This window comes from Poecile atricapillus, chromosome 14, assembly GCF_030490865.1.
Source record: "Poecile atricapillus isolate bPoeAtr1 chromosome 14, bPoeAtr1.hap1, whole genome shotgun sequence".
NCBI classification, from domain to species: Eukaryota; Metazoa; Chordata; class Aves; order Passeriformes; family Paridae; genus Poecile; species Poecile atricapillus.
Window position 1 is genome coordinate 12,323,976 of NC_081262.1, and position 24,407 is coordinate 12,348,382.

Consider the following 24,407-nt stretch of genomic DNA (forward strand, 5'->3'; position numbering starts at 1 on the left):
ACACTGTTTGCAATATCCTCAGTGCTGCATGACTTCATATCTGTATTAACTCCACAAAAAAAAAAACCTTGGGAATCTTTCTGGGTGATGAGTACTATATATGATTAAAGCAATTTTTTTAAAGACCAGGAAACATTTCTTCCAGCCCTCTTGAGATACTGGTCTTTCATTCAAGCCAGGACCTTTATAGGTGTCTGCAGTGACTACAGTAGTGCAGAACATTTACCATCAAAGGCACTCTTGCTGAATCAGAGCACACAAAAGCTTCAAGGTATTTTCCCCTTATGGCTGCTCTGCCCAAATCCATTGACATCACTTAGGGACTCTCCCCTGACCACTGTAACCCTGTCAATATGAAGTACAGGAGATCACAACTCTGCTAGAGTTATTTATGAAAACAGGTATATTTAGCAGCACCACCTGGCTATCTCTAGTGCTGGGCTGAGACAAAGGGATCTGGATAATAACGAAGGGAATCAAAGTAAGCTCTATTTAAACTATCAGCTTATTCCCAGTCTTAATATACAATTCAGGTCCCAGACTGGACTAAATGTCTTGCAGAAGAGAAAGTAGCACCATAAAAACAATAATAACGAGAATTAGCTGAGAGCTGGAGGGATTGCCCCACGGAGGCTGTGGAGTCAGCACAGGAGGGCAGGCAGCTCCCAGTGGGTCAGGACTGCTGCTAATAACTCTCAGCCCTTGTGCTGCTTTCCACATCATTTGTGGTTTGCACACCAAGGCTACACAACATCTCAGATGCAGGTAGCAGAAGGGGATGATTTCTTCCCCCATCAAGGATATGTGGCCATCTCTGGAGTGAAAGAGGACAGACCTTCATCAGTGCACTGCAAAGCACCAGAGGCAAAGTCAAGCTCTTTATTAACTTCAGATGAAATTGGGATATGCAGAAAGCAATTTACTGAGATACAGGCAGGGCACAAAGGCTAACATCCTGCTTTTCACAGAAGTCCCTTAACATTTGAAGGCAGCAAATGCCCTGGACCTTTGTGTCTATTTAGAACAAAGGCAGTTCCTTCAGTACAAGTGAAGGAGAACTGGCAGGTTAAACATAAGTGACAGAAGGGTCACCTAATGAATCTTTCCTGTGCTTCAGGAAGAGGCAGGACGAGAATGAAGGAGAGCTGCCCTCTGTGCACTCACCTGGCCCAAGCCCATTTGACCAGTGGGATGCTGGGAGCCACTGGCACAAGGTGAGGAGCGGAGGCTGCACTTCCACATGTGCACCCCACCAGCAGCTGAGGTCATGGAAGGATCCTCCATCAGGTGGACTCGGGTCTCATTCACAGGTGCAGCCCTCATCATGTGTGGATTCCCTACACAGATGGCAGGAAGCACCAAAGCTTCCAAGCACCAACAGCTCAGCCAACTGTGGATGGAGAATGGCAACTTCTAAATTCCATCTGCTCCTTTTTTGTACCTTCTGTACTCAGAAACACATTCAACAGAAGCACAAGCACACTGGGACAGTGACAAATTTTACCATCTCTGGTTCATCATTTCAACAAGGCTAGATTATTTTAATATTAATTCATTACCCAATTTAAATCCAATTAAATACATTTTACAAGGCCCTGGCATGGCTGTGATGCTGGGGCCAGCCCCTGCTGAATGCCAGGTGTAGCATCTGTGTTAGGGCCAAACACCTGCCTCAGAGTGAGATTCCCCAGTCCTTCATCAAGGACCCCCTTTGCACACCTTTTCCCTAACAAGGGGAAAAGGACACTCAAACCATTGAGATGGATGAACAGCTTTTCTTTTTGGTGGGATTATGCCCAGGAAAATAGTTCCAAAGTTCTCCCCAGATGGCTGAAATCAGAGTTGATTTCCCCATCTTCCTTCCTGGTAGGGGTGCCAGCCTCTCTCTCACCAGAAAGAATATTAAAAGCACTTTTCCTCTTTCTCACAGGGAGAAGCTGCGTGAAGAAGGGAACACTCCAGTGTCGCTACGGGATAGCAATAAATCATGAGAGCTCATGGAAAATTCGCATTACTGCATTCTTTTAGTCAGGAACCAGCTTCCATGGATCATCCATTCCTACCTTCAGATACATTACCTTTAAGTTAGGAACACAAATGGAGAAAAGGAGCACCTCTGCACCATTCTGTCTCATTTCTACCTATGCTTTGTTACAAGTCATTACTTTTCTCAGCTCCCCATTAGCTGCCACCTACATATTTGCTTGCAACTAAGATCCAAATCCATCTCTAGCAGTGCCAGAAATCAAGAGGTCTACCAGGACCCCACAGGGCAAAAAAAAGAAAGATCTAAACAGAAATGGCCTGGAGAGGAAATGGGGGAAAAAATAGAAAAAGCTATGGAGATGGAAGAAAAAAAGTAGAAGATGCAGACTAAAATACAGAAGGGGCAGTGGAGGGAAGGTGTGAAGAGCACAGGAAAGGGAAATGAAGAACTGGAACAGATTTCAGATCTGTGCAGCAATGCCCTATGCCACCTCTCCAAAGCTGTCACAATCTGCATGCCTGTTTCTGAGGCAGGAGACTCGGAGCCTCTCCCCAGATGGCTGCGTGACCTTGCTGCTCCCTGCTCTCACACAACCCAGCAGAGGAACACAAACAACACTCACAGAGCTCAGCCCACGCCCCGAGTGTGCTGCCCACAGCTCTGCCCCCCTCAACACCCCACGGGCCTGCACTGCCAGGCTGCATTCTGGAAAAGGACAGGATGTTGTTCTAGCCCTCCGCAGGTGCCCATCTGAACAGGGACTATTCCAGCAGAAATGAGAGGAAAGGGCCACTGAACCACGTGGCAAGTTGCCAGGCTGTGCTGCAGCCTCCAGCGGTTATGCTCAAAGAGATTTAAAGTCCAGCATAACCTTGATTTTTAATAGAGTCACATTTAATGAGCTTTAACGTCCACAGTAATAATTTTCTTATTACCTATGCAGGAGTCGGAAATACGATCAGAAGAAATGTGCTGCACTCCAGTCCAATGAAGGGATTTAACAATGGCCAATACATTATTATCAAAACCATCAACATCATTGTCCTTAATGCCTTTTTTTGGTTGGTATAATTATAATTCTGTGAACCATAAGCACAGCTGTTGCATACCACATAAGCTTGCTGAATGCATCAAACCTGACTGGCTGGAGGCCACCCAAATCCCTCACCTCACCAAGCAGCCAGTCAGGTTATATGGCAAAACAGGACAATAAAATCTTACATTTACCTCTATCTGTCTAAAGGCAAAATGCAAACTTACACATGACCTTTGCTGTCCTCCTAGCTTTTATCCACACTCTTCCTACTCTGTCCTTGCTCTCTCTTCATCCCATTCTACTCTGACACCAGGGACCTCCCTCCTCAAAAGCTCAGAGAACTGAATTTGCCTCTTGTGTGTGTCACACAAACGAGCTGGATAAACAGACAGATGGGGACTGCAGCTGACAGAAAGGGGTGAAAGAAAAACTCCAATTCTTGTTATTTTTGTACAGAAACAGCTTCACAGAACACACAGAAATCCACTCCCTTATCATGCACAACGCACCTCCCTCCCTGGTAGCCAATTGGACAGTGACAAACAAAGCAGAGGGAGTTTCTGCCACATGTTCCCCACTTCACACCTTGAAAATACACTGAAGTAGAAGGCATGTGGCAGCTGTTCCTGTGGGCAGAGCTAAGAAAACAGCAAAGGCTGGATCTCCCATGTCTAATCCAGAGGGAGATTGTGTGAGTTTTCTGGCCACACAAATCTATGTTGTCGAGCCACTGCTCAACAGCTGCCGTATGCACACTGCGGATGCAGGATGGAATCAATGCAGAAATGGATGCAGCTTGCACAGCACACTTGATCAGCTGTCCCCAAACCCACCAGAAGCTCTCCCTGCTCCAGCAAGGAGGCCAAATCTGGCATTCACCTGGCTAATTTAAAGCCAGCTCAGAATAACCCAGTAACCTTGTGGTCAGCACTGTAACATCCTCAGCGCTTCTTCACATCCCAACATTTGCAGTCGCCATGCTCTGACCATGCTGCTGAATGCTCCCACAGCAGAAATGAGAGTTTAGGTGTATTTATGGCAATGTTCCCTGTGCATGACAGTGATGCACATAAGAAAAAATGCCTAAGATCTTTCCACATAATCTGGCTTCCTTTACCTTCACCCTGTCCTCAAAGAGAGCCATCCACAGGACTTCTCCATCCTTCAACAGCTTTTTCCCATTTTGTTTACAAGAACCACCTCCAGATGCACTTACAGGCACTCTGAGAATCCAAAGGGCCCTCTTGTGACTTTGGTAAATGACACTGAAGTACTTCCCACCCTTCTAAGTTCTGAACCTGATGCTTTCTTCCATCTGAGCTGGTCACCAGAAGTCAGAATGATGTAGCTTGGGATTGGGGTAAAAGGAAAAAAAAAACCCATCACATACATGAGACTGGAAATACCCTGAAACCCAGTGAGCTGTTTGTTTTCCTGTTGGAATCAAAGGCAGAAGAGAAAACAGCTTTAAAAATGCATCCCTTCTGAGCTAACGACAAACCTGGTAACATCCCAGCACAGAGGCACCTCACAACCAGCTAAAAGCAACTGCGTGGAAAGGCAGCAGAATAATAATCCCAGCACATCACAGGAGGCACACATGAGGAACACATTTCCCCAGAAGAGATGGTCTAATTACTGCAGATGTACCCCAGAGGTTCATTCATCAGTGACAGAGACACTGCACTGAGCTCACCTCTGCAGCCTCTCTGCCCCTGCCCTCACTGGGCACTGTCAGCCCCTGGACCTGCAGCATCAGATGTGCCTGGTACTCGGGGCATGAGGACAGACAAGGGCACTGGGCAGCAGCATCTGCTGCAATTTAAACCCCTAAAACCCAGTGCATTCCAAATCCAAACTGCAATGCGAGAGCTATCCCCAAGAACTGCCCACTGGGGCTCTGAGACTGGAATATCCTACAGACAGTGGTCTTTTTAAACGCTTGCCAAGTGTTTCATGCTTATGCATCTGTTACAGCATCCACTAGCAGGAGTGACAGAACTGTCACTTGTAACAGGCAGTGAGCTCTTCACTTTATAAACCACCCCATCTGCACTTCTCACCATCATATTTTTAAGGCTATATAGTACCATAATCCACTTTGAGATGCTGGAACAAATACATTCTCAGCAGTAATAAAGTGCCATTGTTTGAGCGATGGGAAAACAGACAAGCTACTTTCTGAGAATTTCAGTTTCATAACAGAGAAAAATGGTGATGAAAATGAAAGTGCATTTTCTTTAAGCCAGGGTTCTGTCCTTTTGTGGGTCTGAAGTCTCCAGCACTTGTGACCTTAGGGAAAAGCTCTGCTCTCTCAGTCTCATTTGAGGGAGGATCCTGACCTCCAGACGTTGACCATGTATATGCAGTTGGAACACACCAGGTTTGCTCCACACAGACCTTCAGTTCCCTTCCATTTTTCTCTTCTCTAACAAATTGCTTTGAGGCAATGACAGAGTTACAGCAGTAACTTCTCCTGGGCTCTTCAGCATAGCTTGATTCTGCCTGGTCCCTCTGAGTGTTACAGGTGATCTGTTAGGCTTTATTGATATCCTTACCTTGATTTTCAGAGTCTGAGAACATGTCTGGAGGTGTTGATTTTTGGGGTTACTGTACTAAAAAGTCTCCCTCAGGTATATGAAAGGAAGACAGACTGTACTGCTGTGCCACAGATTCTGTGAAATGTATTTAGCTCAGTGAAAGATGTACTCTGCTTTCATGGAGTATTGAATGTAGCTGTGATTAATGGGGCACATATACACTGATAAACAATATTAATTTGTTTTAAGCCAGGTCTGAAAAGATTCCAACCACTTGCTTCCCTGCAGCTATGAAAGTTATTTCCTGCTGTCTGTACTACCTCAAGGGCTAAACCAGCCCTGAAAGGAAGGAAATATTTCCTTTCACTCTGTCAGCAGCATCAGCCTATGAAGGCTGTTGTATTGGTATTTCATTCATCATGAGCAAATGATATGAATTATTATTATTTAGCCTTACCACCCACCCTCTACCACACTGCCACAGGATTGCCACTACACATTCACTCTCTCCTGCACCAACCCAGCTTTTTTCATTTTTCATTTTCCATACAATCACTCCATCACGCACACTGCACTGCCTCCATCTGCTTCTGCACTCAGTTCCTCTGGCAACATGGATGAATAAATGCATCCCCAGAACCAGAAGCCAGCAGCCTACCTGCAACTTCTTGTGGGGACTGAAAACCCCCAACTCCTTCCAGATTCCCAGAGATGGAGCCGCCTCCTTGGAGCACCCTCACGAGCTCCCGCAGCCTTTCACACTCCTCCTGCAGCTGCTGCTGCTCCTCCTTGCGCTGCTGCTTGGCCAAACTCATCGGGTTCATGCTGAAATGGAGAACTTTGGTTCTGCTGGGGTCGTAGTCACCCTGGGTGGCAGAAAAAACACAAAAGCACATTGAGTAACCAACCCAACCTCCAAGCCCACCCAGCCTGTACCACTCCGTGAAATAAAAAAATGTTACAGCAGAAAATAAGGTGACATTTATGCAGTGACAAGGTTTTATTCCAACAGCTGAAGGTAGCCAAACCCAATGTTGTTTCTCCTTCTCTTCCTACTCCATCTTTAACAAAACCCTGAAACAAGGCAAAGAAACAACAAACAAAAAACAACCAAACCAGAAAAAACCCCCAGAAACACCCCACTTAACACAACTTGTTCCCTGGCTGATACTTCCACAATCAAATTTAACTCCAGAAATGAAGTTTTATAGCTGCATTTAAAATCTCTTGATTGCAGGAGATTATAATGAACACCCAAACGCACCCTTAAATGACAGCAGGACACCCAGTGCCAGCCTGATTTATTGCTCATATAAACCACCAACATCCATAGCATCCAAAGGTGGAGTCATTAGCAAGTTGTATCAGCTCATCCCAAGCAAGGGAACAGATATTCCATTCCTTTTTTCTCAAAGGACAGTTGTATTTACAGCAGTTTAAGTAGTCAGTCAAGCCCTAGGATAGCAAATTAATATTCTTTCAAAGAGAGAGGAAAACACTGATGTTTCATTTGTGATTTCAGAGAGACAATTTTCATATAAACTACAGGAAGCCTCACAACCATAAATGTAGTAAAACATGTGCTAACACTGGCTGCCACGGCACTCTGCCCAGCTGAAACCCTATAGCAGTGCCTGCATAAAAAGCTATTTTATATGGTAATATTTTTCCTTCAATTAAATCTCGAGACCTAAAGTGATTTTGTAAACATTAATTAACCCTCAAGAGCAGCATGAGGTAGGTATTATCCCAATTTTATCATTTCATTTCCATTAAAGACGTGATAGAACTTTATGTGGGGTTTTTTTTCCATGCAAACCAGAGCAGAGACTGAGCGACTTCATCCTGCATTGCTGATCATTGCTGGTAAGAGACCCCAGAAGATCCCACTCCCAAACATCTTTTATTGAAGATACTCTCTATTCACATACTGTGAAGCTCCTCATCAGGCAGTGAACTGCTGAAACTCACTGCCCAGAGCCTGGCAATAGACACAAAACAGCATCAAAAACAGGTTTGACAAAATCAAGGACAACAGCTCCATAACTGGGCTGTGCCAGGACAGGACATGTGAGAATCCTCCAGAATCTCTGTTTGCTGGGAGAGTGCTAAAGAGTGGACAAATTTGTAGGCTTTCATGAAATAGCAGCTTCTACCACTGTGGTCAAAGATGCTCTTCTGGGATTTTCTTCCCAGAGTTAAAAAAAAAAAGAGGGATGTGGTGGTTCCTCGTAACTACTGTGAGAAACCAGTTTGCCCACAGCTGTGCATCTGGGTAGGAGAGAGTCCCTGCTCCACAGGGTACGTGCAAGTTACAAAGAAAGGAGATCACACATGTGTATGTCCCAGGCTAAGAAGGGCTGGGAGGAACTCCCCGAGGTCTTCCCTGACCCAAGAGCTCACTCCAGGGAGCTGGGAAGACTCAGACATGGAAACCTCAGGTGCCCTTCCCAGCTGTTTGCACTGCCCACAGCCAGGATATGTGGTTTGCCAACCCTTGGCCACGCAGTGAGCAGGTGATGCACGTTCTCCTACTGCCCAAGACTCACTTCAGTGACCTCAGGAACACCTGGGAGGGCAGCACTGCCCTGCAGCCCCACAGCAACAGCTCTGTGACCCCATTCCCATAGCCAGGCTGAGAAAAACCTCCCCTAACTGCCAAGCAGGCAATTCAGGCCAAAAGAACAAATAATCCCACAGACAGCTTTGATCAAGAGAAATTCAGGTGAGACCTGAAGGACACAAACAGCATCTTGGAGATGTCAAACAGAGGGAGAAGGAAGACAGCTGCAACACCAGCTCATTAGATATATTTTCCCCAGCACACACTGGCATTTACAAACCTGCTTTTGTACTCAGCTCGTTACCTTCTCGTGCTATTTGCACTTCAGGACTCCTCCAGACAGGTCAGGGCACTCCTCACTCTCGTGTTTGTCTTCCAAGGGAAGAGATTCAACTCCAAGGTTTGCAACAGAGCTTACTCTGGCTGGCAGAAGGATGCTCTGTGGATCCCAGCTCTCCTTGGGCAGCTGCTGGTGTTTCTGACCCTGCTTCCCTTGCCAAGGTCAGGCAGAGCTCACAGCTCCTCACCCTGGCTGCCAGCACCATCCCAGCTCCAGTGCAGGGATCACCATGGCAGGGTCCCTGTGAGGAAAGCCTTGCACACCTGGACACTGCTAGGGCTGCTGTAACCCACACTGCACCAATCTGTTTATTCTGCAGGTTATTTACTCTTTTCCATCATCCATCTGGCCTTTCCGTAAAGCCCTGCCATGAAGCCACAGTGCTTTGGCTCTCACAAATCTTTCAGACTATTTATCTTTTTTCATAACATGCCCCCCTTGAAAAATCTTGCTCTAAAACTCATCACCAGGACTCAGCCTTATTTTCAGGGTTCACCAGCTCTCCTCAGCACATCAGTCTGAAACTTCACTGAGACAAGAGAATCTCTTAAAAGCCCACAGTGCAATGAAGGCAGTGGCAGAATCCATCTCATTTAACATTTCTGGGAGATCACTAACATATTTGCTATGCTACTCACATTTCTGGGCTAGGGGCAGTAGCTTTCTCTTTCTTCTACACAGCACACATCAAACCAGTACATTTCTCCCTACAGCTAAAATATTAGTGCAGCTGGTTTATATTATAGCAATACCTAAAAGAAACCAAATGAGACAGGGATCCCAGCATGCCAGGTCCTGTACAAACCCCACAGGGAACTAAAACCTAAAGCCCAAAAAGCAGACAAGAAAGCCTAAAGATGCAGTATGTGAGGGGAGTGCAGGTATGGAAAGATGCAGTCTCTGGTTCCAGGTTCCTCAGCATCATGGCAGAAAAGAAAACACACCTTCAGAGCTGCTCCTCCTCACCACCAGACCATGCTGCCATCTCACAGTCCTACCAAGCACAGCATTTCTTAAGTCTCCAGGAAATTTACTGGCACTCTCTGGAGTTTCAAATAAATGCAGGAAGCTTTCCATGGAAACGCTGCAGACCAGAGGCAGTGTCTGATGAAAGGGATGGGTCTCGTGTAGGTAATACAGAAAGTCAAAATAGCATCACAGCTTGGGATGTTTGGAGTGTTTTTCCCAAATTTCTGAAGGTTGGGACTGACTTTGTGTCATGAAAATGAGCGGTTTAGGGCTGGCTCTATGAAGACCCATGGCTGGAAATTGCTAAATGTAAGAGACAGAAAAGCAGCATTAAAATCTCACTAGCTTTTGTCAGACATGAAACTCTAATGCTGGTAGGAAACCAGGGACTGAAGAAAGCAAACAACATCCTCCTGGAATCCCTTTCGTTCTGGAAAATGTGAATTGCTGTTTTTCTCTGTCAGCTGCACTTCCACCTACGATAAATTAGTCTTACTGATCATAATTTTGTCCTTTCAGTTGTGCAGCAGAAGCCTGGAAAATTGTTTCAGGCACTGGGAGAGAAGACCTAAACCAGATTTTCCCATTTAGAAAATAATTTCTAATCTTGGGTGACTGAAGAGGAAAACCAAACAGTGGCATTTGAAAGGCAGGCACAGAAGACACAGCCACGTTCCTTGAACAGGAGCTGGGACTCCCCAAACAGCTGCCCAGGCACAGCTCCAGATGCTGCTTCTGTGCTGAACCAACACATGCAAGGAGGTATTGCTTAGCAGAGGTAAAAAGCATCTTATAACCAACAGTAATGTATCCCTGGTTTCTCCAAGAAGCATGAAAATCGTGCTGCAGGTTTGGGAACTTGGCCTGAATGTGAGGTTTGATCAAATCCACTCAAGCTCATGGTGCCTTTATATGGAAATGTGGGACATTTGGGCGATGCAATCGATGTAAGACCCACAGAGCCCTGCTGGAAAGCCATCCCAGCCCTGGCTCGTTCAGCAGTATCTTGGTAGCTTGTTTTGCTCATCAGCACATCATGGCCAGTGTCTCAGAAAGCAAAAATAACACATTACTGCCAGTTTCTCAGCAGCATCCCCTGTTTTCCCCAATACCTTAAAAAACAGAAATTGTAGAGATTTTGAAGAGTAAATGACTTGGACTAGAGAGAACTGCTGGCGTTCATTGATTCTTTTCAGGAATAACATTGAACAAGTAATTCAGATTTGTCAGAAAAATGTACACAGAGCTTCAATTTAGGGGAAAGCAATAAATACCTTGATTGATTGCAACCAAACCTGGTTGGCACTTAAAAAAATGAATTACTCATTCCTGGAAAGCAAGATACTAGTAGCTGATTTGGTGCTTAAGGCAGCAAAACCATTTTTTTTTGGCTTACAGAAGGGCACTGGACATTTTATAGTGATGACCTGTTGATTCCACATGTTAATACATTCCACAATTTGTGAAATAATGTTGTTTTGATGCATTATTCTCAGCCTTTCAGACATATGCCCCAGGGTATCCACAAGGGAAACTCTCTCATGAACCACCCCATTGCTGCTGTCCCAGCTGTGGAATTACCATGTGGGACAAACACTGCAGATGCCACACACAAATATTGGCTTAATCCAAGCACACTCTGACAGAACTATTTAGTAAGACTCTGGCTATCAATAAACTTTCTGACAAAAGACTGTGGAAAAAAGAATTTGAAACAGGGCCAATTTGTCATCTGGAAGCGAGGTACAAGCTCAAGTCAGATTCTGCTGCCTCCCCTCTCACTTCCATCTTCCAGCTTGAAAAAAAAACACCACCCCAGGGAGATAATTGTGCTGATGCTATGTGTCATTTTTTAAAAGTATATTATTGTCAAACAGTCAGCATGTTGGTCTACGTGTTGAAATTACTGCTCAAAAACTTCCTAAGTAATCTGCCCATTAGGGAAGAATCAGTCAAGTGCCAAAGCAATGAATGAAGACAGGACTGCTTTAATCTCTGAAAAACAGAAACTTTTCCTTTAGAAGAGGAGTTGTTTAGAAGAACAATGAAAGCTGCCAGTGACAGCACCTTGAAAAGGGATGAACTTATTTTGGCATCTCTCCTCCTGGTTGTTTGAAAACTGCACAGTCCCAATTCAGCAATGTCTTTCTCCAGGAGCTATAAAAGGTTTTCTCTCTACTCCACTCACTTTCACAGGCACACAGGTAAGAATAAAGTACTTAAACCATGTGGACCACTTTACATTTGATGAAACATTCAGCGCTTAACAACTCCATTTAAGGTCTATTCATCTGCTGCAGGTATTTCTGATCAGAAGGTAGAGCTGGTAGCAAGGGGAATGGTATCCATTGGTGTGAACATATTTATCTAACATCACTAATGAAATTAAAGAAGTCCATACATCCCCAAAAAAGGCAATGAGTGTCGGGATACAATGTCAGCAGGCGCCGTGAAGGATTTTCAGCTGACTTCACATCCTTACAGGCTCCTTCTGTTTAATGCTTTGGCAAGCAAAATCATTGAAACCCCAAAGATGGGACTGACATGCACTTAAGTACCTCATTTTTTCAGTCTTGGTATCTCAATCAGCCTTAAAAGATTGTGATTTCTGAGCAGCACAATAAATTCTGGTGGAGCATATGGACAGCTGAGTTTAATCGCTGCTGGCTGGCAATACAACAGCTTGTGCTTGGCCCTGCTGAGAAAAGGCTGGCGATTGGAAGCTCTTCAAGGAAAGGACCATTTCCTCCTCTCACGACTCTCATGAATGGTGAGAGCCACCCAAACACTGCAGCCTTCTGAGCTAAGGAATTTCTTCCCATGCTGACTTCTAAAGAGAGAAATCTCCGAGGTTTCTGAACTGGGATGCATTATTCAGTACTGGAGAGCTTAAATAGAAATGATTTAAGGAGCTTAGTAGATTATATCAGCTTTAAATGGGTCAGTAGTTACCTTGGAAGAATAGTTGAAATAAAGACTGCATCTAGCTGTAGGAGACAGATGGGAAAGTTTCTTTTGTACAAATATAAAACATAAAGCATCAGCTGGGGGGATGCTGGAAGAGCCATGTTTGAAAAGCATCCAACTGGCCAGGGAATGCTCTTGCTTCCATTTACTACCTCTAGTAGGCAAAAGAATAACTTAAATTGTAAACACTAACACACAGCAGGTAATTGGGTATATGCAGGTAGTCAATGTCCAAAACTGAACCTTTGAACTCTTGAGCAGAGATTGGCACTTCACTGCTGGCACTGCCTGGTGGTACACTTAATAAACATAAATAGATAAAATCCAGGTACATCGTGGACTAAAACAGAGGTGGCACATCTTGAATCCCCCAAAGACAGGACAAAATGTGACAAAATGTTACTCAAGGAGTCTGGCTGGTCTTTCACTGTGTTGGGCTCCAGCCACTGAATTCTTGCATTATCCACATTTCTGATGCTGGAGGAGCTGACACTGCTTTTGGGGACCTGCAGGTTTATTCTTGAGGTTCAGTGCCTCTTCCCCACCATAGATCCTTTACATTGCTCAAACACACCTTTCCCAAGGCTTGGAGTTTCTGGAATGACTGTCTGGCTTCACTGCAAACGTGGTATTTGTGGGTAAACAGCCACACAGGCTTTGCACACAGCTAATGAACACCCCGTTGCTTCCACTGAGTTATGAAAGCAGACAAGTCACATATCATTAGGAGTTGTCTTTGAACATGTTTATCTTCAGCTTACAGTTAATGGCTCAGCATTTATGTCAGGAATTGTCTGCTGTTAGTCCTGCATCAATACCCATTGGAAATTTCACTCAAAGATGGAGAACAAAAAACCAGCGGGAAAGCAAAATTGGAATTTATCACCTGAAAAGCACATGCAAGGTCCCCAACAACTACAGCTCTTGCTTATTAACTAGAGTCTGCCTGGATATTCAGGTGAGCAGCTTCTCTTGATCTACCTAAATTTTAACTTTAACAGCTTAAAAAAAAAATAAAAATTGGTTACTCAGCTTTCTCACACAAAAGGCTATTGGATGCATTTCTGTACCCAGTACAAGGCAGCCTCAGAGAGCTTAATCCTACCTCAGGAAACACCATTTTAATGGAAATTCTGTTTCTTGGTTTTGTTCTTTTTGTTTCTTTGCTCAGGCTTGTTAAAGTGATTAGAATAATACCCAAAGTAAACTGCATCCCAAAGAATTCCCTCTGTACCCAGTGCACAAAGCACAGCATGCTCACCCGCCCCAGCTCCCTCTGTCACACAAGATAACCACACCAAGGAATCTTTAAAGCCTGTGGAACAGGAGCTGTATTAACAAAAATGGATTGCAAAGATGAGACAAAGCAAACTAACAAATAAGCAACAACCACCACCTGCTCCTTGTAGCTTTGCCAGTATGTGCATGCTTGACATCAGAAGCAGTTGGGGGAGGAAAAAAAAGAAAAACAGAAGGTGCTGGATGTTGGGAAAAGGCTCATTTGTTCCCACCAGGTCTCATGCCGCTTCCCTACCCTTTTTCTCTCTCCATCATTTTTTTGTGTGCATCTGCACACACACAACACTGAAACCTGGCAGCAGGAATTCACTTGGGCAACCTTTCCATCGTTATCTTAGCCAGTTCTTAGCACAACACCTGCTACTTCTGCAAAACAGGAAGATCTTTCTCCTTGCCCAGGTGATGCAGCCTCTTGTTCATACACCTTCATTCAGGCAACCTTTCCCTCTGGCCTCCTGAACACCCAACATCAGCCATTTCCAGAGCAGTGAAGACATTCTGTGTCAGCCTGGGCTGTGCCTCTTCATCCTTGGTAAAACTCCTCCAGCAGCACAACAGATTCCACGTCCTTGCTCCCAGGAGCAGTGAGTCCCACATCACCTTCTCCACTCCATTAGCAATGCCACCTGCAACAGCTGCTCCTCCCACAAAGGCTTCTACAGGGGCTTTTCTCTTCCTTCCTGAGCAGATCTTTCACACTGTCCATACCCATTGATATTCCTCCCTGTGGCCTCTTTCACCGCAGCATCTGCAGCAAATCAGCAACGAGACAGGGAGGTGGTTGGAGTTAGGCTGTATCACAGGCAAAAAAAAGCTCCAATCACACTGTTCTGACACCAGACTGTATCTTTGGGTACAACATGTAACACATTTTGGACGCTGCTACAATGGGAGCAATAAAATAAAATGTCTTAGCAGTGGTGCAGAAGCCCTTCAGGTAGTTTTAAAAGGAGATCTGTTTCCTATATCTCTTTCAAATGTGTTGTTCCCTGGAGGATGCAAGACTGTAATTTGCATTGAGTGAGGCATTCAGATGAGGTCTGGGATGCAAACAAACGTGACAAGAAGGTTAAGAGTCAGGACAGAGAGACATGGAATGGCATGAAGCTGGGATAATCTGAAAGAAAAAATGCATCCAAATGTTCACTGTCCTGCTCAATTGCTGCTCTTGCTTTTATTGAAATGGAAGAAAATCATAGTCTGCTCTAGGATGATTTGTTACCACCTAGAGATTTGAATTCCAGGGTTTCTACACTAGTTTTTTCAAGTCAAGGATTCCTGTCTTTCCTGAGAACAAAGTCCATAAAAAGTTGCTATTATTTACAGTCTAGTAGCGTGCAGAGGAGACCTGTGCTGGTTCAAAAACCTCTGATAAAGACACTGAAAATAAAAAGCACAAAGGTTCTGAAAACAGCCCCAAAGAGCTTATAGTGTGAGTTATAAAAATTCCTTTTCAGAGATAAGTCTTAACTTTATATGGTGAGAAATGCTGGCTCTCACAGATCTGAATTTCAAAAAACCATTCTGCCAACTTTCCCATACAAATGAAGTAACTTTGGTTGAGAATATTGTTGAGAGGTGTCAGACCAAATCTAGGTTTTCAGTAAAAGTACACACTTCACCAAAAAGTTTAACTATTTCTTTGCTGCTCTCTTGTTTATTCTGCAACATGCACATACAGTTACTGTTCAGGAGACCAAAAAGACAGGAGACACTTGAAGTGAGTTTTTTTGTAGTATTCACTCCAATCCAGATATTCAGCCACTCAAAGCTTTCCTTCCTGACAATGCTCTATAAATCTTACTTTAATGCCTCCATAATCCTGTGTTTGCTGGTAAAGCTCTACTTTGGAATGAATTCAAGATGGGACTTCAAGGAGAGATCCCAGAGGAGAGAAGCAACACAAATTGGCTGTGCTAGACCAGGACCCTCAGTATCCAGATGGAAGAGCCAGAATGAAGTATGGCAGCAGAGGTCTCGCTTTCAAGACTTTATAAAGCAAAGTCAAACTGCAATGTAATAGGATTTTCCAGTTAATGGATCTCATTAGCAAAAAGCAAAACCTCTACGGGTATTTTTTTTTAGATACTATCTGGTATAAAAAGAAAGATGCATAATTAAAAATTATGTAAAAGCCTTCATGGAAGCATCAAAGTTCATCTGAGCATAAAAAAGCCTGAAAAACAAGTGACAAGAAGTGCTGTCAATCATGTTGTGTATTTGTACAGCAAACACGTGGCACAGGCTGGATGCTGAGGTCAACCACAACAGCAGTGCTGAGTCTCCTAAAGGTTTTAAGTGCACCAGGACATTTTGATCCTGTAATTTATTGCATATAAAAGTACTATTTTATGTCCTTGCACGTCTAATTCCAAGCTGGCAGGGTACAAAGCAAACCCACTGAGTTGAAGTGGATGAATGAGCACCCTCAGCCTTGGCTGCCCCCCTGAGCTGACCCACCACCATTACCAAGTTCCTGTCTCAAGCTGGAAGCATTTCCACTCAAAGAGCAAGTCAAATTCCCTCTCCCATCACACAGAGACCGTGACAGACACAAGTGGTTTGGAGGACTCGTTTCTGACAGTCTCCTGGAGCAGCTGGGCAGTGTCTGAGTGGGATTTACAGCAAATGTGTTGCAGGTTAAACAAGCTCCAGTGCAGCCTCTCCCTGCGAGGGGTTATTGCCTCCCACGCACCTTCTGCTGTGGCCAAGCAGGCAGGGAAAAGGAGGAAAACCAAACCCTGCAACACACCAAGGGGAAAAGCAGCTACAGCAAAGTTTTATTCATTCTGTCACAGTCACTTCACAGTGATGTGGTGGTTTGTCTTGCCCCTGGGGAGAGCTCATCTTCCCCAATATCACCTCGATGTCCAACCAGGTGGAAATTCCTCTAGTAATGGATAACTGGGTAGAGGGAAAAGTGAGAACGCTTCCAACATCTCAGAAAAACATGTATCCATGTACATACCATCCTTTTATCCATGCAGTCACCTACATTATTCACCATGAGAAGTCACTGCAGGTTGCCTTAGATGTGTTGAGCAGGCAGAACCCTCTTCTGTTTGCTCTGATCTTTCTCAAGTAAGAGACCTGAGTGTCTAAAACATCCAAATATCGATTCAGATGGTACATTCTCTTCTATCTCCTCAGGGCAAATAGACAAATGTTTGGTTTTCCCTCCCTTTTCACCATTTGATCAGGTTAATTCCTTTTTAAATTTAAGCAAGTTGTAGGATCCCTGAAGAAAAGTGTTCTTTTCCCCCTGTTTAGGAACATGAAAAAGGTCTCCTCCATCTCCTTCCTTCTCCCCACCTTGTGATGATTACCTTTTTGCCCCAGATTTCCTCACCCAACTCCTCAGAGAGCTGGACTCTGCTCCCTTGGTCCCTATGCAGAAGGGCATCACTTTGCCTCCTTTTATTCCTTGAATATTAAAAGTTTCTACAGACTTGGGATTAAGGAACATTAGAGATGTCCCAGGCAGTGAGAACAGGGCTGTCATGGAAGGGGCTGCTGTGCATACAAAGAAACCCTCAACTACAAGAGCCAGCAATGCAAGGAGAATTAAAAAGCACAGCTAAATAACCCTAAATCCTCATGCATATTTATAAACTACATCACATCAAAAATAAATCAATACCCTCACTAGTTACATATGGCCTGAGAAAGCAAGAGTTGGTAACTTGGCTGTGCTTTACCCATGGTACTGGTGAGACCCAGAAAGTCTCCACACAGGAGTAAATTCCTGGGCTGTGAAGGGGGAATTTCAGGCTGTAACATCACAGGGTAAGACAAAGCAGAGGGGAGAGAAGGAGCAGCCACCCACAGGTGGCACAAGGAATTCACCTGAACCTTGGCAATGGAGCAGAATTTCTGTTTAAACACTTCTATTCCTATGACAAAGAAAAACACCTCTGGCAAGAGAACAGGCTTCACAATTTCAGCTGCATCTCTGGAGGTGACCTAAACTACATCCCCCAACATTTCATACTCCATGTGCTGGGTCAGCCTGTCCACATGGGGACTTCCATCAGCACAACCATCTGCTTAAATATCCCTTCTTGGCTTTCCCTGGGGGAAAATACTTCTTGGTTGCCTGCAAAGCTTCTATTACTATTCATGCCTTCTCAAGTAAATGCAGTTTGAACCAAAGATATGGGAAAATTTAAAAAGTGACTTTAAAAAGTCACACTGGGATCACCAACCCATTAGCAAAATGTCTCTGTCAAACATGCTAAACCTGACTTACATCACTTCATCCCCAACAACACATTTTCCTTATTCAGGCTTAGACTGCTGTGAAGTTGAGCCAAATCCAATTTGGATCTACCTTGAAATAGATTTTGTGGACACAAAACTGTCCTAACAACAGCACATGACTTAGTGGTCTGAAATACAACTGTCCTGCCTCCAGTTTGATTTTATTTCACCAGTTTTACGTCACTGTGCTAATGGACTGGAGGGCAACCAGCACATTCTGCACAGAGATGCAAAGAGGCAATGATTTCAAATTTCACTGCCAGGTTTTTCCAGAATTATGACTGCCAGGTCAATCTCTAAACTGTTAAGACTCTACAAAACCTCCTTTAAAATGCAGCTTTTCCTGCTGTATAAAACTCAGGCTTTGATTTTTATCATCACTTTCCTCAATGCCAACACCCATCACAGCATTTTTATGAAAGAAAATGGTGGATGAGGGGAAATTTTACTTCTCTGGTGTTTCTCAGTGAGAATCCAGTTCTCCAGCCTTTGTGTACCAATCCAGGGAGGAGAGGACAGCTCAGCCTTACACTACAGCTACCACACCATGCTCCTGTACAGTGGTAGTTAATTCCTCCCCATTAAGTTTTAATCAGACAACACAAGCATAGCTTGGAAACACAGCCTGGCTGCAGTTGAGAAAGCATATTTTCAACATCATTTGAGCAAACCTGAAAGAGAGCCTTCCTGTACTTCTCTAACCACACATTTTCAGATGGTGTATCTCTAAGCACACAATCACCCTGAATATTCAGGGGTCAGATTACATTTGCTAGGGAGAATACAACTTTTCTTCCTTGTAGGAACTACCTGGTCCTTTTCCATATTTCAGTTACTGCGTTGTTTCTAATGCAGTTTTAATGCCTTAAAATTACTGTTACTTCAGCTGCACTCTTAGATGGTAATAACTCAATAAAAGGTATTTATTGAGTTATTTTCATGAGAAGAACCCCAAAATTGTCTTTGGTATGGAACATACTGACAGAAACGAGGGATTTTCTGCCTGAAACCGAGTAGTAGACAAGCACCTTGGAATTAATCTGACTGAACAAGCAAAAAGTGGCCTCAAGAACAACGATAAACATCTTAGTTGCATAAATTTAGACATTTTTATCCTCCAGCAGGTCAACAGCAGAGGAAAAAAAGATCAAGAGGGGTGATAAGGGAAAAGCACATTTGATGTTAGTGATTTCAGAAAAAAAATATTATTTTCTGTAATCACTGTGAAAGGAGTACAAATCTCTGCCATCATCTTGCTTAACAGAGCTCAACAATGCTTACATTTCACTTGAGAGGAAATATCCGTTTTCATTATTTCAGCCCACTCAATCACTCCTCCTCCACTTTCTTCTCCAACTTCAAACCTTGACTCGGATGTATTCACTTACTGGAGTTTGCAAATTGCTAATCACCCATTGGCAGTATTGATCTGCACGTTTTACTGCAGTCAGAGTAAGACAGCATTGGCTGGTGAATAGACTGTGAAGACTGAAAAATGAGATTAACCAGCTCGCCTCATACAGATGGAGTTATCTGCTGCCTTGTTCGCTTTTCACGAAGCTTCCAGAATGCAGCAAACTGAATCTCCTTAACTCACAAGACAGGGCTGATACATAACTCCATTAGAAGAAAAGATCAGAAAAAGCAAGTAACACAATTTCATGGAAAATAGGTCTTGTCAAACAGACTTGAAGAGATTTCAAGTCTAGTTAACTAAGATAACTGTGTTGACATAACAGAATAGGAATTCTGTAATATATATGCCTCGGTATCAAAATCACATTTTCTTTTAAAAGCAGCATGATGCAAAATCAGACTATGGCAGTTTTTAAATAGCCCAAAAGCTGATGAACTAATAGTGGCATTTCCCTGTTACTTTCTGCCTTGGTTTAGGGATACTTAGTCACCCCAGGACACTTTCCCAGCAAGAATTGCTTCTTTGGCCGATTGTATGCAGCACACATTCTCTAAGATACATAAGAAAATAATAAAACCTTACTAAAATATGCAGATAACACAAAGGCAGAATTGTAGCAAACAATAAAGCCCACAAAGATAGCTTAGAAATCTGATTTTGCATAGGCACAATCATTCCTTATGCATTCAAATGCACCGTGAGAGATCCCAGTGAGCGGAACAGTCTCAGGTACAGAACACAGCGGGTACTTTCTGGAAGACAGTGTCTGTGAAGAGGCCACAGTTAATAACTAAGGGTTACCTCTAATTTAATGCTGTGAGGAAAAAAAAAGAGACCAAGGAGCAGGCAGGATCTTTATGTATCATTGAGCAGGAAGGACTAAAGAAACAATACTGTCCCTGAAGGCAGCACTGATGAGACCCCTACAGTGATAACACACCCAAGTGAGGTGTGCAGGCGTGAGGGTGCTGTTGAAAATTAAGGAAAGTGGTGAGAAGATTTCCATGAATGATTCATGGTCTGAAAAAAACACATCTTCCACTGAGAAATTAATGGAAATCAAACTATTTCATTTGCTATGGAGAAGGCAGAAGCAATTTGATCTGGGTTTTCAGTGGAAATCTGACACTAAATGGTTCTTTAATGTAGCAAACAAAAGCATAGAGAGAACCTGATAGCTTCACTTCATAGTGAAGCCAATGAAATGGAAATAATATATATTTTTAATAGGGATGGCTAACCAGGGAAACCAATACATTGTCTGTTACTCAGTGTCTTTAAATCAATATTTGATATCTTATTAAAAAGAGTCTACGGAGCAACCACAAGTCACTGGGCAGATTTCTCTTAAAACTATATTTTTGTGTTATATCAGACTAATGGGTATTCTTTTTGGCTGTAAACCTCTTAATTCAACTCATTCCACTTCCTCCAATTCAAAAAAAAGTGTTATCCAATACTTTTATCCATTCTCTCTCATACGATTAATTCCCCCTCTTACTTTATAAGCCTCCAGACAATTCTGTAACTTCAGCATTTATTCCTCTTAGACATAACAAGAACTTAGATGTTATCACTGACAGTTTAATCTTTTTCAAGGAGAGTTTTAATTTGTAGAGAAATTATATTAGAATCAATGCCTCTAAATATAAAAATACTTTCAAATCTATGTTCGTTTCAATATCCTAGAGTGGCAGGGCTGCTCAAATCCTCAGGTGATGGAAAATCAGAATGGCACTTAAGACCCAGATACTGAGATTGTGCTTTTTTCCCCCTAAAGGAAATGTCTTTCTCACAGTCATAATGACAACTTGAACATGTGGATACTGATCCATACAGATGTAATCCAGCTCATTGGAAAATTACAAGGGTTATTTGGTGATTAAGAGTGCAAAAAAATCGGAGAATGGAAACAGCTTTGTCACCTGCCATCTTTCTCGAACCCTAGGCTTTACATTAGGGAGTCTCCATCCTGATTTAAAGGGAGTAAACTCAATTTAAGAACTACTTTTCTGGGAGATGATGAAGAGAGGAAGCAAAGATGAACTGAGATGTGAAAGCTCTACAAGTCACAAAACACAAACACACCTCTATCTGCAACACTCCTGACCATGTGTACACATTCTTTGTAAAATAACCATTCTGCACATGTGTTCACCTTCATTAAAGCCAAAGCTTTAACAAATTATTTCTCACATTTCCACCCAACATCCTGCTGCCAGTCTCCCACCCTCTGAAGGCAGCACCTGACATCAAGTCTTGAGCACTTTTAGGGAGGCACCTGAAGGATTGCAGAGTGGAAGGGGAGCAGAAAAGCAAACACCTTGAAAAAGCACAATTTCCCCCTGTAATGCCATATTATTCCTGCTCCAGCATGCAGGAGTCACAGTAACAAAAACATGACTGTGATTCTTCATGTGTCTCAAGCACAGTTTCAGACAGATAAAAATGTATGGTTCTGCCCTCAGGAAAGACCTGGAACATCATGAGCTGCCACAGTGGGAAAGCCAGCTCCACCAGCCAGCTGCACACTGGTATTCTGCAACAGATAAAACCCAGCCTGCTGCTCTCAGTTCCCCACAACTCCCTCCTTGCCATGGCCAGTAATTCTAACCCACGTTACAAATGCCCTACAGGAGACCAAAACATGGCTGCCTCCCTGTACTAATAAAAAAATAAAGCACAAATATCTCTAGTTCCTCAATACATGCCTGGTTTCTCTGGATCCATAATAAGCTTGTCCACATTCAACTTGAAAATACTATTCAATTTTATGAATTCTGCCTGGATCCGTACCAACCGCAAACTCTAATTTGTTTTCTGAATGTTATCTCAACTGTAAGAACTGATCAGTGCCTTCACTTCAGCTCTGCAGCCTGTATATTAAGTTAAACCACACACACGAATGTGTTTGCCTCTCTCAAAAGCTATTAAATGAGATAATCTCCAATGGAAAAAAAATGGAATACTACCAGGCAAAGAACAAGGAGTGCTGCTCTGCCAGGTGAGATGGTCAGCAAATTTTGGGTTATCAGGCTGGGCAGTCCATGCAACCTCTGTGAAGATCAGCCAGCTGTGCCTAAAGAAATCCAGAGCTGCTCCAGGCAAAGTAAACTGTGCCAGAATCTGACCATGGACCAAACCTGGTAGATTTGGACAGGTATAATAGATGCTCAAAAGAAATGCGTTATTGCAAAACCTTTTTCTTTCAGAATTGCTTCCCTCCCTCTGTGATCTCCAAACCACACTGTGCCAACAGGGACTGCTGTGGCCAAGGGTCTGAGCATCTCCCTCCCAGCACAAACTGCCACGTTTCAGGGATATTATCTGCAGTTTCCACAGAAGCCTCTTAGACTCAGTCACACCCACAACAGAGCTGGAAGTGGCATCACCTCCTGCCTGCCAGACCTGTGCACTGTCAATAACCCAGCCACATCCCCAGCTCTGCTTTGGCACCATCTTCCTCCTGCTGCTGCTGAGCTTTCTCTCCTGCCTCTCCCCCTCACCATCATTTACATGGAGGTTTTATTTTTACAGATATAAGCTTAATTGACCAAATACTTATAAATAACTGAAGAAGAGAGCCTGAGTCCTGAGTTTTTTGCTTACAACAATCTTATTGCTAATTTGGGCTCCTGTCAGATACAGGTTTTGTGCTACCATAGACCCAGACAGCCTTTGCATTCAAAGATATTAAAAACCTGTTCCAGTGTTCCTGACACAGGGTTAGGAGTGGAGAAATACTCTTATTGTGGGTAAGTCACTGTGCTGCACTGCCAGTGCTCATCTGGGCAGCTGCTGCTAGTCCAAAGCATTATCACCACTGAAATAGTCATGTGTAAACAGAGTGAAACAGGCACCCTCCAAGAACAGAACAAGGTACTTGAAGGCAGAAGATGAATCAAAATCCAGTTTTTTATATATTACTTTCTACAAGCGAACTCTCAAGTGCTCAGTCTCTAAGCTCTTGAGAAAGAATGGTAGCTGAAAAAACACAGGGACACAGGGGAGCAATAGGGGAGTGGAGTGATGAGAGATTTGTCTGCTAGTGCCAGCATTTCAAAACACAAATTTTACTTATTTTCAAACCAGACAAATATTTTCCAATTCTCTTTCAGGAAATGGGAACATGCAGATTGACAACAGACCCAAGGTTGCTTAAACCCTGATCTATAACCTGGCAGCCAGGGGATGCTGCAAGGGATTTGTAACCTTCAGCCTTGGCTGGTCTCTCAGACATGCAGCAGCCTTCCAGCAGCTGTGACAGGCATCCCAAAGCAGCAGAAAAGGAGTCGGTGTGGGGGAGAGGAGCTGGAGGAAGAGGATGCAGGTGGGTCCTGTGCAAAGCACAAGCCAAGAGAGCTGAGAAGGCCCCTCCATGGGAACACACTGTTCCTCTTAGCCACAAGCAAATCCCTCCTAGGAAAACCAGCATGAGGCAAGGTAAGATATTCCAGGCTCGATTTAAATAGCTCCATCCCTTGCAGTCACATTGACCAGAACCACCTGAAATCTCCATTTATCACCTCTGTATTTTAAAACTAATCGATACCACTGCGGGACAGCAACTTTCTGGATAAGTAGAAAACAAGATGGCCTGGAGCCCTGGGAAATTCTCCCTGCTCCCCAGCAGCTCTGATCCCGTGTCTGCACCATGGCCTCAAACAATGCAGCAGCAGCAACTACTTTGCTTCCAGCAGCTGAACAAGCCTCGAGCTGTGAGTAGAGAAAGAGCCCCCTCTGCTTGCTTCTCCACAGCAGTGTGAGCACGGGACCAAGGGTTTCACAGAAGGGAAGGAGTAGGTGGGATGTAGGAGCTGTAAGTGCTATTATAAACCTGTGTGTGTGCTGGGGAGTTTTGAAGGGGAGAGTGAATACCCGAGAAACAGAGAAATGTCCAGAGGCACAGGCAGCACTCCAGCTGTAATTTGTGCTGTCCAGGAGGTTAAAAGCTTGTGAGGATGAGGGACTGAGTTGAGCTGTACTCTGTGGACACAGGCAGCAAAACACCACCAATTGTCCCATGCGA

General features: G+C 43.8%; 1 protein-coding gene across 3 annotated transcripts in view; it reads right to left on the reverse strand.

Moving 5' to 3' along the window:
* Positions 1-24,407, reverse strand: part of MAD1L1 (mitotic arrest deficient 1 like 1) — a 346,214-nt gene that overhangs the window by 116,054 nt on the left and 205,753 nt on the right. For all 3 annotated transcript variants that reach the window (XM_058849980.1, XM_058849981.1, XM_058849982.1), the window contains one exon: positions 6,222-6,429. In XM_058849980.1, coding sequence (XP_058705963.1) covers positions 6,222-6,429 — 208 coding nt within the window. The remainder of the gene's footprint in view (positions 1-6,221; positions 6,430-24,407) is intronic.